This window comes from Bos grunniens, chromosome 8 (genome assembly GCF_055505025.1).
Source record: "Bos grunniens cultivar Pamir isolate PY7600 chromosome 8, Bosgru_T2T1.0, whole genome shotgun sequence".
Lineage (NCBI taxonomy): Eukaryota > Metazoa > Chordata > Mammalia > Artiodactyla > Bovidae > Bos > Bos grunniens.
This window is the reverse complement of record NC_141172.1, coordinates 98,683,464-98,699,003: the sequence shown is the minus strand read 5'-3', so window position 1 is coordinate 98,699,003 and position 15,540 is coordinate 98,683,464. Positions and strand designations below refer to the sequence as shown.

Sequence of the window (15,540 nt, the reverse complement as noted above, 5' to 3'; positions counted from 1 at the left end):
GGACTATAGCCTACCAGGCCTCTCTGTCCATGGGATTTTCCAGGCAAGAGTACTGGAGTGGGTTGCCATATTAAGTATAATTAAATAATCTGAAAGGATGCAGAAAGCAGGGATAAAGGAACAAAAATACTAGAAGGAACAATGAAAATCAATATTAAATGGTAGGCCTATATCAATAATTAAATTAAATATAAATGGTCTGAATACACCAATTAAAAAACAGAGGTTGTCAGATTGGATTTTTTTTTTAAAGACCCGACTATGTACTGCCTACACAAAATCCACTTTAAATATAGAGACTGAGATAGATTAAAAGTAAAAGAGTGAGAAACCATATACCATGAAAACACCAATCAAAAGAAAGTTAAAGAGGCTATATTAATATCAGACAAAATAGACATTACAAGGTGTGAAAAGGAACGTTACATAACAGTGAAACAGTCACTTGACCACTTCCCAAAGAAGATATCATAATCTTAAAAGTGTATGCACTTAAAACAGATCTTTAAATACATGAAGCAAAAAACTGTTAGGACAGAAGGGAGAAATATTAATAGATAAACCCACAGTCACACTTGGAGAGTTCAACATTTCCCACTCAGTAAGTGATGAAATGAGTACATAGAATACTTGTACAAATATAATAAACCTGAACAACACTCTCAGCCAACTTAATATAACTGACATTTATGGATCATGCTACCCAACAACAGCAGAATATACCTTCCTTTTCAGGTCCCATGAAACATTCACCAAGATGGATGATGTTCTGGGCCATACAATAAACCTTAACAAATTTTTAAATTTTGAAATCATACAGATTGTGAGTGGTACTCTGCTATTTTACCACCATACTAGTATTTGTATAGGAAAAATATGGAAATTTTTCTTATGACTTTCACGGCTGTGTGGGTTGGGGTCTTACGTGGGCTGTTCACTTTGTGCTACATATTTAAATTTTTTGCAAGGCCCATGTACTATACAATACAGTAATCAGGAAATAGTACCAGGTTTTTCTGTTCTCACAGGTTAACATGCTTTCTTCTGCAGTAACCCAGATCCCTCAGGTATCCCTGGGGCTGATACTCACAACATGAACTTTGGAACTCATGTGACTCCAATCCTGGCAATTCACAAGGCCTTTTGTCAATTCACAAGCTCCCTCTATCACCACCTCTCCTGGCTCTTGCCTTACTTCCTGCAGTGTGGCCATTAGTATCTCCACATCAAGGAGCCAACAAATCATAATTCTTGTGTTAGACCTGGCATCTTTTTTCCACTAACTGACTTCTCCATTACTACTTTCGAGGGGTAGAGACAGAATCTTTGCTATTTTAATTTTCCTCTAATTTGATTATAGAGAAACTGGGGATTTACCGCACTTGTGAGTAGGAAGAACACTTGATGTCAAAGATCCATATTTAAATCACACCTCTGTCACTTACCAGCTATGTGACCTTGAGCAGCTTATTTTATTCTTCAGGCCTCAGTTTCTCCATCTGTAAAATTGTTTGACAGGGTTAAAAAAAATAGATTTCCAAATAATATTACTTAGAACTGGACATGGAACAACAGACTGGTTCCAAACCAGGAAAAGAGTACGTGAAGGCTGTATATTGTCACCCTGCTTATTTAACTTATATGCAGAGTACATCATGAGAAACCCTGGGCTGGATGAAGCACAAGCTGGAATCAAGATTGTCAGGAGAAATATCAATAAGCTCAGATATGCAGATGACACCACCCTTATGGCAGAAAACGAAGAAGAACTAAAGAGCCTCTTGATGAAAGTGAAAGAGGAGAGTGAAAAACCTGGCTTAAAACTCAACATTCAGAAAACTAAGATCATGGCACTTGGTCCCATCACTTCATGGGAAATAGATGGGGAAACAGTGGAAACCGTGTCAGACTTTATTTTTCTGGGCTCCAAAATCACTGCAGATGGTGATTGCAGCCATGAAATTAAAAGACGCTTACTCCTTGGAAGGAAAGTTATGACCAACCTAGACAGCATATTAAAAAGCAGAGACATTACTTTGTCAATAAAAGTCCGTCTAGTCAAAGCTATGGTTTGTCCAGTAGTCAGGTATAGATGTGAGAGTTGGACTATTAAGAAAGCTGAGCGATGAAGAATTGGATGCTTTTGAACTGTGGTATTGGAGAAGACTCTTGAGAGTCCCTTGGACTGCAAGGAGATCCAACCAGTCAATCCTAAAGGAAATCAGTCCTGAATATGCATTGGAAGGACTGATGCTGAAGCTGAAACTCCACTACTTTGGCCATCTGATGTGAAGAACTGACTCATTTGCAAAGAAAAAAGACCCTGATGCTGGAAAAGATTGAAGGTGGGAGCAGAAGGGGAAAACAGAGGATGAGATGGTTGGATGGCATCACTGACTCAATGGACATGAGTTTGAGTAAACTCCAGGATTTGGTGATGGACAGGGAAGCCTAGTGCGCTGCAGTCCATCGGGTCACAAAGAGTCAGACACACCTGAGTGACTGAACTTTACCTTCTCCATCAACTAAGGAAAATTCTGTCTTTTCTTCCTTGGGCTCTGCCTCTTCCATCAACCCACCACATCCACCCCCAGCATATTAAAGATGGTTCTGTCTTCTCCAGATTTTTTTTCAGATCTATATTATGTAGATAAAGTAATATTTACATTTGTGCTTAAAAGGGCAGGTCATCACTGGACTGGAAGAAGGAGAGGGGGGAAAAATGGATAAAGAGAAAAAGAGGAAACTAAAATAGAAAATGGTTGAAAAACTTTTTTTCTTTTTCCCAAAAGACTATGTCAGCTCAGTTTGAGAGATTTGGGTGGAAGTTTGGACTAGGAAAGAGCAAAGTTGACTGTGAGACAGATGAATGAATGTTAGATGATGGATGGATGGATGGACAGATAGGACAAACAGGAAAGCAAGAGGAAGAAAAGAGAAGATGAAAGAGAAGGAGGGAATTTGCTTCATGTAATGAATAGACTCTCTTTCAGGGCTTTTTTGAGAAACAGAAGTAAAAGTTCAAATTATTTCATGATGCCAGATTAATATTTCTCAGCTTGTTTCTCATCTAGAAGATGCTATTACTAAGTAACCTTGGCTTTATATAGGCTGCATGGAAATAACCCTATAAGCTCTCACTGAGGTAGAGAAAGTCCCATGGGATCATAAATACAAAATTATAATTGGTTTATTAAGTTTCCTTTTGCTTTCCACTTGCATCTTAGTTCAGACCAGATACCCAAAGTGGTGAGCCCCAGATGGCTTGGCTAACAGGGAAACTGTAGAACTGTAGTCTTCGTTTGAGTCTTCAGGGAAAGGGTACAGTTCAGTTCAGTTACTCAGTCATGTCCAACTCTTTATGACCCCATGGACTGCAGCATGGCAGGCTTCCCTGTCCATCACCAATTCCCAGAGCTTGCTCAAAGTCGCGTCCATTGAGTTGGTGATGCCATCCAACCATCTCATCCTCTGTCATCACCTTCTCCTCTGGCCTTCAATCTGTCCCAGCATCAGGGTTTTTTCCAATGAGTCAGTTCTTCGCATCAGGTGGCCAGAGTGTTGGGGAAAGGGTACAAGTGGCACCTTATACATTCTTCCAATCAGCCAACACCACTAAAAAAAAAAATGAAGTCGTTCAGTCGTGTCCAACTCTTTGTGACCCTGTGGATGGTAGCCTACCAGGCTCCTCCATCAATGGGATTTTCCAGGCAAGAGTACTGGAGTGGATTGCCATTTCCTTCTCCAGGGAATCTTCACAGCCCAGGGATCGAACCCAGGTTTCCCGCATTGCAGGCAGACGCTTTACTGTCTGAGCCACCAAGGAAGCCCCAGCACCACCCTACTGGTTTAAGTAGTGCACACAGCCCACAGCCTGCATCTTTAGAGTCCACCCCCATGTCCCTGCCTTTCTCACCAGGCTGTGAACATCCTGAGCAAGGGATAGAGCCTGTTCATCATCTCTATATTCCCTGACAGAGAATCTGAAATATAATAGACAAAATGATTAAACTCAGGACAATATTATGAAACATTAGCAGATTACCAGGCTTCCCAGGTGGCACTGGTAAAGAACCCGCCTGCCAGTGCAGTAGATATAAGAGATGCGGGTTCGATCCCTGAGTCAGGAAGATCCCCTGGAGGAGAACATGGCAACCCACTCCAGTATTCTTGCCTGGAGAATCCCATGGACAGAGGAGCCTGAGGGGCTACAGTTCACAGGGTGGCAAAGAGTGGGACATGAATGAAGCGACTCAGCACACCCCCTCACACACGCACATAACCCATGGCTCTCCTCCAAACCTAGACAGACAAGGTATTCCACCTTTACTGCTTCAAGAAAGAAAGAACAAACATAGTTATTAATAACTCATAGCTTTTGACCTTCAAACCTGAGCTCCTGGCAGAAATAATAGATTTGGATAAGTACTTGCTGGGTTAATTCTTCTTCCTCACCCCATCTCATCCCCCCAACCCAGAGGAGGTAAAATTTGCCTGCTCTAGAGGACAGTGTTGGAGAAGAGAACAGACCTTCACCCACCCTCTCTCCTTCCCTCGAGTGAGGGGACGCGTGTGTGGTCAGGGAAATGGGACACACCCCAGGTTGCTTTGGTAGATGCAGGGCACAGAGGAGACTTGTGCCCCATACCAGGCGACACCTGAGGAGGTGAGGAATGGAGTAGGGAGGGAGAGAGAAGCTTCAGATAAAAATGATGTATGACAAAGCTAGACCAAGAGACCTGAGACAATCCTATGAAACTCCCCCAAATCTTCAGGGTAGCTCAGGAGATCAGCCACGTGTCTTTCATACTTACAAGGAGGACACAGACGCTAGAAGCAGGAAAGCAAGCCAGCAGTTCTACAGATGCCTCAAAAGCTGGATTTTTAAAAAATCACGTAGCAATAATGCTAGCACTTACCAAATACTGGAAGGCCAGATGGACCACACGCTCCAACAGCAGTCAGAATGAGAAGAGCCCAGAAGGCCATATGCTTCTACCATTTCCATCTCTCTCACACACACACCTTCTAATGGCCTGAACTTATATACAGCTACAGAAAAAGAAAAAAAAAAAAGGTGGGGAGGAGGAGGAGATCCCTGATCTGGCAGAGAAAACCTAAAATTGACAAGTTTCTGCCAGCAGGGGGAATGAGGACCCAAGAGAGAATTTAATTGAAGTTACATAAAAATAAATCTATCATTTTGTAGATCTGAATTTTGAGGCCCCAAATTCATACTCACTACAACTGTTTGTTGATTGAATAACTGAATTGTGTTGAGGGGTGGGAGGGCAGAAATTCCACTGCAGTAAGTTCTAGGTAGAGCAGTCTTGCCTACTTTAACTCCAAAGTGAAAGTTGCTCAGTTCAGTTCAGTTCAGTTGCTCAGTCATTTCCAACAATTTGTGACCCCATGAATCACAGCACACAAGGCCTCCCTATCCATCACCAACTCCCGGAGTTCACTCAAACTCATGTCCATCGAGTCAGTGATGCCATCCAGCCATCTCATCCTCTGTCGTCCCCTTCTCCTCTTGCCCCCAATCCCTCCCAGCATCAGAGTCTTTTCCAATGAGTGAACTCTTCGCATGAGGTGGCCAAAGTACTGGAGTTTCAGCTTTAGCATCATTCCTTCTAAAGAACACCCAGGGCTGATCTCCTTCAGAATGGACTGGTTGGATCTCCTTGCAGTCCAAGGGACTCTCAAGAGTCTTCTCCAACACCACAGTTCAAAAGCATCAATTCTTCAGCACTCAGCTTTCTTCACAGTCCAATTCTCACATCCATACACGACTAATGGAAAAACCATAGCCTTGACTAGACGGACCTTTGTTGGCAAAGTAATGTCTCTGCTTTTGAATATGCTATCTAGGTTGGTCATAACTTTCCTTCATGGCTGCAATCACCATCTGCAGTGATTTGGGAGCCCCCAAAAATTAAGTCTGACACTGTTTCCACTGTTTCCCCATCTATTTCCCATGAAGTGATGGGACCAGATGCCATGATCTTAGTTTTCTGAATGTTGAGCTTTAAGCCAACTTTTTCACTCTCCTCTTTCACTTTCAAAAGCCACTTTTCAAGAGGCTTTTTAGTTCTTCTTCACTTTCAGCCATAGGGTGGTGTCATCTGCATGTGTGAGGTTATTGATATTTCTCCTGGCAATCTTGATTCCAGCCTGTGCTTCTTTCAGCCCAGTGTTTCTCATGATGTACTCTGCATATAAGTTAAATAAGCAGGGTGACAATATACAGCCTTGACATACTCCTTTTCCTATTTGGAACCAGTCTGTTGTTCCATGTCCAGTCCTAACTGTTGCTTCCTGACCTTCATATAGGTTTCTCAAGAGGCAGGTCAGGTGGTCTGGTATTCCCATCTCTTTCAGAATTTTCCACAGTTTGTTGTGATCCACACAGTCAAAGGCTTTGGCATAGTCAATAAAGCAGAAATAGATGTTTTTCTGGAACTCTCTTGCTTTTTCGATGATCCAGCAGATGTTGGCAATTTGACCTCTGGTTCCTCTGCCTTTTCTAAAACCAGCTTGAACATCTGGAAGTTCACAGTTCACATATTGCTGAAGCCTGGCTTGGAAAATTTTGAGCATTACTTTACTAGCGTGTGAGATGAGTGCAATTGTGCGGTAGTTTGAGCATTCTTTGGCATTGCCTTTCTTTGGGATTGGAATGAAAACTGACCTTTTCCAGTCCAGTGGCCACTGCTGAGTTTTCCAAATTTGCTGGCATATTGAGTGCAGCACTTTCACGGCATCATCTTTCAGGATTTGAAATAGCTCAACTGGAATTCCATCACCTCTACTAGCTTTGTTCGTAGTGATGCTTCCTAAGGCCCAGTTGACTTCACATTCCAGGATGTCACGTCCAACTCTTTGCCACCCCAAGGACTATACAGTCCATGGAATTCTCCAGGCCAGAATACCAGAGTGGGTAGCCTTTCCCTTCTCCAGGGGATCTTCCCAAACCAGGGGTCAAACCCAGGTCTCCCACAGTGCAAGTGGATTCTTTACCAGCTGAGCCACAAGGGAAGCCCACTTTAGACCAAGGAAGAAGGTAATTACTAAAAAGAGTAAGTGCTTTCTAGTCCTTACTTGGTGCTTATTATCAGTGGTTCCTTGAGTAAGTTGCAAGACTATTTGGGACTCAGTTTTCTTATCTGTAAAATGGGCATAATAATACCTGCCTGCCCTCATGGCAATGTTATCAAGATGACAAAATAAGATAGCATGTATGAGATAACTTTACATGGGTTGTGATAAGGGCATGTGGATCACGCCTGTCTTGTGACCCAAGAAGCAAGAGAAAAGTAAATGAAATCAAGGAACAGAGTTCTGTGGCAGCCCTGTTCTCCACCAGAATGTTTTTCCAAAACTGGCAAGGAACAGAGAGTAAGCTTTCCCTGGAATGGCATCCATGCTAATTGGAGACCATCAAGGGTTGCACTCTCAGTAGTCAGCAGAGCACACTTCATCAGGAAGAAACTCGCAGGGCACGAAACAGATTTAATTTCATTGGGAAACAGTCTTGTCTGCCTCACAACAACAAATTAAGCTCTGGGTGACTATTCCCGTAAAACACGTCCTGTGCTTAGCAAGGCTATTATGGGGTGCAGAGACATGGTGAAGAATCAATTAAACCTCTGACACATCCAATGGCACTCAGAGACCTGTTACACAGGTTTCCCCAGAGGAAAATAATCACGCTGCATTATACTTTGGAAGCTGATCGAGGCAAGATTGTGGAGACAAGTTTTGGGGTTTGCAAGACAGACTTTAGCTTTTCTACATAATTTCTGAAGTGCCAGTTAAAGGATTACGGCAGCCAGTCCTCCGCTTAGTCCTACAGCACCATGGTGGAGCAAGAGGGATTAACAGCATGTGGGCACCCTCCAGAAAACTGTGAGTTCTCTCTTTTTAAAGCATTTAAAGAAATGGTAAAAAGATTGCAGTGTTTACCTTCCTGCCCATTTTGGAGTGAAAGCAACTGCTAAGCAAGTAGAATCAGAGGGATATTGAAACTGAATTTCTTCCTATTTTTATAATAGGACTCCATCAGCAAAAAAGCAGTCATTGTCTAGAAAATCTGTTTTAAAAGAAGTTGTAGAATTTCCAGAAGAGCTTTGAAAAAAAAAAAAAGAAATGAACAAGAGGGTTAATAGTGGAAGGTGAATAATGTTTGTGGTTACACTGCTTCAACCGTTTCTATGACAGCAAGTAGAGATACTTACAATAAGAATGATGTGGTTTGGGGGCTAATTCAGACACCCGGCTAAATCAACTTCAATCTCAGTTTCTGAATGACTTCTGTGCCTGAGTTTGAATACACCAGAAGAGATTTTGAGGTTCAGGCAGTACGTTTTCAGAAGTGTTCCCTCCTAATGAGCTTCTGCGGAAATAAAAAATTGAACAAGAGCAAGGCAAGCCAAGCATTACCAACGATCCCTGCGGAACGACAGGTTACAACTTGTTGGTGCCATAGGCGGGCCAGGAAGTGGTTTGGGGGGCTCTCAGCTAAACTTCCCCATGTTGAAGGCTAGTTCAAAAGCAAAGAACTAGAGAGAAAAGATAACGTGAGGGTGGAGCGTAAATGTCCTGTTTTCAAGACATTTTGCCAGGAGAGAGAGAGAGAGTGAAAGAAAAGGAAACCCAGAAAGTAAGAACGAGACCAGGCCTGCCCAGGGACCTGCTCAGCTGTGGTACCAGGCAGCAGATTTGCAGAGGAAATGCTCTCGTGTTGCAGGAATCCGTTCAGTTAGGAGAGTACAAATGTTTGACGATTCCGTTCATGAAGTCAACCTGCAGCACCTGTTTTTTTTTTTAAATATGAGGAGGTGAGAAGGGAACTATGAGGAAGTATCCCCTTTTTAACCAGATGGATTACTCAATGCAATATTTCATCAAAATCTTTTGTTCTTTTCTTGTTGAAGTTGCTATCTCATTCCTTAAGCCCCCCTCTATTGCTTGGGAAAAAATACTTCTTTCGTAGAATATTCGCTTGTGTGCATTAAGGCTTCCTTGGTCTTTCTAGAACAGAGGTCTCTCAGAGCTACTGAATGCGCTGGGACCTGGGGTTTCGGGGTCCTCTCAGTCTCGGGGCTGCAGGGATCAGGGCTGCCCTGCGTCCCGGTCTGTGCCTTGCTCCGCACTCTGCCCTCCCCTGACAAAGGCAGGGTGGGCTTCCAAGCAGTGATTTCCTATGAAAAAAACAAGTTCCCGTTGCTTAAAACAGACCAAAAAATGGAATATCACTCAAATATCCCACCTTTTCATTTGACAAAGAGGAGAACTGAACATTCCAGAAAATTAAAATGAGTTAGTTAAAGGCAAATGCTAGTGGTAAAGAACCTGTCTGCCAATGCAGGAGATGTGGGCTTGATCCCTGGGTCAAGAAGATCCCATGCAGAAGGAAATGGCAACCTGCTCCAGTATTCTTGCCTGGGAAATCCCATGGACAGAGAAGCCTGGAGAGCTACAGTCCACAGGGTTGCAGAGTCGGACACGATTAAATCGACTTATAGGAGGAGGAAACCAGCCATAGAAGCCAGGTCCTTGTGAATAACTAATTCTGCCACACTGATCTTCTTTTCCCTTTGTCCAAGGCTATGGTTTTTCTAGTGGTCATGTATGGCTGTGAGAGTTGGACTATAAAGAAAGCTGAGCACCGAAGAATTGATGCTTTTGAACTGTGGTATTGGAGAAGACTCTTGAGAGTCCCTTGGACTGCAAGGAGATCCAACCAGTCCATCCTAAAGGAGATCACTCCTGGGTGTTCATTGGAAGGACTGATATTGAAGCTGAAACTCCAATACTTTGGCCACCTGATGCAATGAGCTGACTCATTTGAAAAGACCCTGGTGCTCGGAAAGATTGAGGGCAGGAGGAGAAGGGAACGACAGAGGGTGAGATGGTTGGATGGCATCACTGACTCGATGGACATGGGTTTGGGTAGACTCCAGGAGTTGGTGATGGACAGGGAGGCCTGGTGTGCTGCAGTTCATGGGGTCGCAAAGAGTCGGACACGACTGAGCGACTGAACTGAACTGAACTGAAAGGAATCGGCAGGGTCTTCTTCATCTCACCTACCCCCATCTCCAGTTAGCCCATCAGTCATATTCTTTACCATCTAAGGCACCAGGGAAGCACCCCCCCCTTTTTAACATTTTTTTTCACCTTACCTACCCCCAATCTCCACTCAGCCCATCACTCATGTTCACAGCTTACTACACACACCACATATTCCTCAAGGATAAAAACTGCATATAATCCCTCTACAGTCAATCCAATTCTACACGCATTTATTGAGCACCTACTCTGTGCAGCCCTGTAACAGGTACTGGAGATTCACAGATGAACAAGACCCAATCCCGGTCCTCAGATACATAGATAGCCTGTTATAACAAAATACCTAATTGAACTACAATAGAAATTCTCTTGAATACATTGTATTACAGAAATACAAACGAGAAGAGGATTTCCTTAGTGGTGCAGTGGATGGAGTCCGACTGCCAATCCAGGGGTCAGTGGGTTTGATCCCTGGTCCGGAAAGATTCCACATTGCTCAGGGCAGCTAAGCCCGTGACAACTACTGAGCCCGAACTCTAGAGCCCATGAGCCGTAGCTACTAAGCCTGCATGTTGAAGCTACTGGAGCCTGTGCTCCGCTAACAGGACAAGCCACCACGATGAGAAGCCCTTGCACCACCATGAAGAGTAGTCCCTACTCGCCACAGCCGGGGAAAGCCCATGCGCAGCAGAGAAGACCCAGCACAGCCAAAAATAAAAATAAATAAACAAAATTTTTAAAAGGAGAGAGAAAAGGGAAGAAAATAGTTTGAAAATTCTTCAAAACATTAAACAGAAATATAATATGACCCAGCAGTTCCACTCCTGGGTATGTACCCAAAAGAACTGAAAACAGGTACTCATGCAGATATATGTACACGCACGCAGCAGTCACAACAGCCCAAAAGTGGAAACCATCCAAATGTCTGTCATCAGATGGATGCATAAACAAATTGTGCTATATCCATACAATAGAATATTATTCAGACACAGAAAGGCATGAATCTTTTTCTTTTGTTGTTATTTTTATTTATGTATATACTTATGGGCTTCCCTGATAGCTCAGTTGGTAAAGAATCTGCCTGTAATGCAGGAGACCCTGGTTCCATTCCTGGGTCGGGAAGATCTGCTGGAGAAGGGAAAGGCTACCCACTCTAGTATTCTGGCCTGGAGAATTCCATGGACTGTATAGTCCATGGGGTCCCAAAGAGTAGGACACGACTGAGCGACTTTCACGGCCACATTGGGTCTTTGCTGTTGCACTCAGGCTTTCTCTAGTTGCAGCGAGTCAGGGCTACTCTTTTTGGGGTGTGTGGGCTTCTTATTGTGGTGGCTTCTCTTGTCGTGGAGCGCAGGCTCAGAAGTCGTGGCACACAGGCTTAGTTGCTCCGTGGCAGGTGGAATCTTCCCGGACCAGAGACTGAACCCATGCTCCCTGCATTGGCAGGTGGATTCTTATCCATTGTACCACCAGAAAAGCCTGGCATGAATTTCTAACACAGTACTGTCACCACACAAATGAACCTCGAAAATATTGTATTATGTAAAAGAAACTAAACTCAAAGGTCACATATTACATGATTCCATACAATATTCTAGACAATGATTCTAGACATATGAAATAGCCAAAACAGATAAATCCAGGGACACAAAAAGTAGGTTAGTGGTTGCCAGGAGCTGCAGGGAGGGGCTGCAGGGAGTGACCGCTTAAGGTGTAAATGGTTTCATTTGGGGGTGATGAAAATATTCTGAAACTACATCATAGTGATGGGTGCATTTTTACATGTACTGAATGCCATGATTTGTTTAGTCTGAAATGGTGAGTTTTTTTGTTATATATGTAAGTGGAGAGTTCTAAAAAGGCTGTGAAAGACCCAGGGATCAAGCTTACAGGCTCAACAGAGGGTTGGCTCACACAGGCCTGGGATATCTTTGGACCATATCCTGGAAGAAGTGGGATAGCTGGTGGGGATTTTTAGGCAGGAGGAGGACTTGCTCAGATCTGTGTTTAAAACGGATGTTCTCAGTGGTAGGCTGATAACACTAGGGAGGGTCCGGACCCATGGAAACTAGAGTCTGCCCAGTGAGAGTGTCAAGAATGTGCCAGGATATAAAATACTTGCCTGATCATGTTTCTGTTAAGTCCATGTAATCATCTTCCACTAAATCTGAGCTCAGAAATAGCCACTGGGGCGAACAATATTAGCCACGATTCTTTTAAGATGCACTTTGGAAACAGTCCAAGCCTATACTTTTGCACAGCCTACCAGCTTCGGCACCCAACAGCCTTTTCAAAGTAAAATTAACCTGCTTCCTCTTTCTCTGATGATTACTCATAAGGACTTGTCTTTGAACAAATACTTCACCAAGGAAGAAAATCTGATGTTGATGACAGCAAATTGCACTCCAAAAATAGTTTACAAAAGGAACTATGATCCAAAATTAATACATGTATTTCCTTAGTCTCAGTGTTGGCCACTTTAGCACGTCAAGAAATACTTCACACTGTAACTTTTTTTAAAGTTGCTAATGACATTATTTTGTACAGAGAATAAAAATTTGAATGGAATCAGAAAAAACATCTGATCTGCTCCATATTCACCTAAGCACCAAATTCAATGTAACTTAACAGAACTGTACAGAATCTATCAAATCAAACTTTGCTAAAATCGGGAATTCAAAAGATCTCTATCTTGTAGTCAGTGTGCCTGCCAGTCAGCTTCCCCTTGTCTTTCATTCTGAAGGAAACCCCAGTACTGAGAGGTTTCCCAGACGCAGGACTCAGCAATAAAACCATCCAGGCACCCGGCTTCCGTGTCCATTGAAACTTCCGAAATTCCCTCTCGGTGCAGGATCAGTTTCATTTGGAAAGTAAACAAATAACGGCAGCAGTGAAGAGGAAAAGTTGGGCATCGTTGGCATCATATGTGGAAAGAAATACATTCCAAGAGCAAGAATGCTTTCCATATGAATCCTCAGACTCATTACTTCACACTTATGTGCCAAGTCAAGGATGTGGCTTTCAGGCTGGCTTCAAGGGAATGCTTTTTCACCTTCCAAATCATTCAGTCAACAAATGCCTACAGAGACCCTACCGTGGGCCAGGCTTGGGACCAAGTGTTAGGATCCAGAGATGAGGATGTGCTAACTTGATCCTGGAGGTGCTCATGGGCTAGAGGTCAAGGAGAGGAGTTATACTGGGTGTCAACCAAGTCTAACACAGCATCATTATTCATTAGGACTCCCAGTTTCCAAGAGCCAGAGATGTCATTCTCTGCCATTATCTGTCACTCTCACAACTACACCTCAAGTAGGTATAATTATCCACATTTTAAAGATAAAATATAGGACTTGCCTGGTGATCAAGTGGTTAAGAATCTGCCTGCCAATGCAGGGGACACAGGTTCAATCCCTGGCCCAGGACGATCCCACATGCTACAAAGCCCATGTGCCACAGCTACTGAGCCCATGTGCTGCAACTTCTGAAGCCTGCATACCTAGAGCCTGTGCTCTGCAACAAGAGAAGCCACGGCAATGAGAAGCCCTGTACCGCAATGAAGAGTCGTCCCCACTCACCACACTAGAGAGACTCCATGTGCTACAACGCAGACCTAGAGCAGCCAAAAACAGGAACAAAAAATTTTAAAACAACAAAAAAGATAAAATGAAAACTGAAGCTCAAAAAGGCAAAACTTGCCCCCAACCACCCAGCTAGCAGTGGTAGACACAGGCAGATTTGGGTGAGGTCCTTTTGATTCCAAAAACCCTGCCTCGTCTAGTCTGAGGTCCTTTTCACTGTGATCAGAGTTAAGATCAAGGTCATTCAGAACTTACTCCAGCTTGTCTTAGCCTTTCATCAAAAAGTGGTTGTATCTACATTGTGGATTGATAGCAAAATTGCCAGGTTTTAAACATTAATGCTAATGACAAGGGCAGGGTGGGGGAAAGTTAGTTATTTATGTCTAACTAGAAGACAAATAGAAACTGCTATGAGAGGCTAGATGAAGATGGCATAGAGAGAAGAAAACTCTGGGCTTCATGACACTGGATTTGGCACTGATTTTTTTGGCTAAAACAGCAAAGGCACAAGCAATGAAAGAAAAAAACAGACAAACTGGACTTCATCAAAATGAAAAACTTTTTGTGCATTAAAGGACACTAGTAATAGAGTGAAAATGCAACCAAAAGAATGGGAAAAAATATTTGCAAATTACATATCCCATAAGGCATTAATATATAAAGTATACAAAAAATTACTGAAACTCAGGGACAAAAAAAAAAAAAAAAAACAATCAACCTGATTAAAAAATAGACAAAATACTAGAATAGATATTTCTCCAGATAAGATATACAAATGGCCAATAACCACATGAAAAGATGTTCAACATCACTAATCATTCAGATCAGATCAGATCAGTCGTTGAGTCGTGTCCGACTCTTTGTGACCCCATGAATCGCAGTACACCAGGCTTCCCTGTCCATCACCAACTCCTGGAGTTCACTCAGACTCACGTCCATCGAGTCAGTGATGCCATCCAGCCATCTCATCCTCTGTCGTCCCCGTCTCCTCCTGCCCCCAATCCCTCCCAGCATCAGAGTCTTTTCCAATGAGTCAACTCTTCTCATGAGGTGGCCAAAGTACTGGAGTTTCAGCTTTAGCACCATTCCTTCCAAAGAAATCCCAGGGCTGATCTCCTTCAGAATGGACTGCTTGGATCTCCTTGCAGTCCAAGGGACTCTCAGGAGTCTTCTCCAACACCACAGTTCAAAAGCATCAATTCTTCGGCACTCAGCCTTCTTCACAGTCCAACTCTCACATCCATACATGACCACAGGAAAAACCATAGCCTTGACTAGATGAACCTTTGTTGGCAAAGTAATGTCTCCGCTTTTGAAATATGCTATCTAGGTTGGTCATAACTTTCCTTCCAAGGAGTAAGCGTCTTTTAATTTCATGGCTGCAGTCACCATCTGCAGTGATTTTGGAGCCCAGAAAAATCAAGTCTGACACTGTTTCCACTGTTTCCCCATCTATTTGCCATGAAGTGATGGGACCGGATGCCATGATCTTCGTTTTCTGAATGTTGAGCTTTAAGCCAACTCTTTCACTCTCTATTTTCACTTTCATCAAGAGGCTTTTTAGTTCCTCTTCACTTTCTGCCATAAGGGTGGTGTCATCTGCATATCTGAGGTTATTGAGATTTCTCCCGGCAATCTTGGTTCCAGCTTGTGTTTCTTCCAGTCCAGCGTTTCTCATGATGTACTCTGCATATAAGTTAAATAAGCAGGGTGACAATATACAGCCTTCACGTACTCCTTTTCCTATTTGGAAACAGTCTGTTGTTCCATGTCCAGTTCTAACTGTTGCTTCCTGACCTGCATACAAATTTCTCAAGAGGCAGATCAGGTGGTCTGGTATTCCCATCTCTTTCAGAATTGTCCACAGTTTATTGTGATCCACACAGTCAAA

At 43.1% G+C, this 15,540-nt stretch overlaps 1 protein-coding gene and 1 long non-coding RNA gene across 9 annotated transcripts in view; one reads left to right on the top strand and one right to left on the bottom strand.

Annotated features, from left to right (window-relative positions):
- Positions 1 to 3,172: 3,172 nt before the first annotated feature.
- The window catches only part of LOC147367775 (uncharacterized), a 34,473-nt gene continuing 22,105 nt past the window's right edge, over positions 3,173 to 15,540 (bottom strand). Inside the window, exons 1-6 of one of the 6 annotated variants that reach the window (XR_015132103.1) lie at positions 8,693 to 8,824; positions 8,238 to 8,395; positions 7,966 to 8,127; positions 4,920 to 5,052; positions 3,917 to 3,983; positions 3,173 to 3,615 (exon numbers count right to left, since the gene is read on the bottom strand). This is a non-coding gene — a long non-coding RNA (uncharacterized LOC147367775). Of the gene's footprint in view, positions 3,616 to 3,916; positions 3,984 to 4,919; positions 5,053 to 7,965; positions 8,128 to 8,237; positions 9,777 to 15,540 lie in introns of those variants that run through there. The other 5 variants (XR_015132106.1, XR_015132107.1, XR_015132102.1 and 2 more) reach the window with 5 other exon arrangements.
- The window catches only part of PTPN3 (protein tyrosine phosphatase non-receptor type 3), a 168,142-nt gene continuing 160,331 nt past the window's right edge, over positions 7,730 to 15,540 (top strand). For 2 of the 3 annotated variants that reach the window (XM_086315896.1, XM_086315895.1), the window contains exon 1: positions 7,731 to 7,908. In XM_086315896.1, coding sequence (XP_086172022.1) covers positions 7,860 to 7,908 — 49 coding nt within the window. In that variant the 5' untranslated portion in view covers positions 7,731 to 7,859. Of the gene's footprint in view, positions 7,909 to 15,540 lie in introns of all 3 variants that reach the window. The other variant, XM_086315887.1, reaches the window with a different exon arrangement.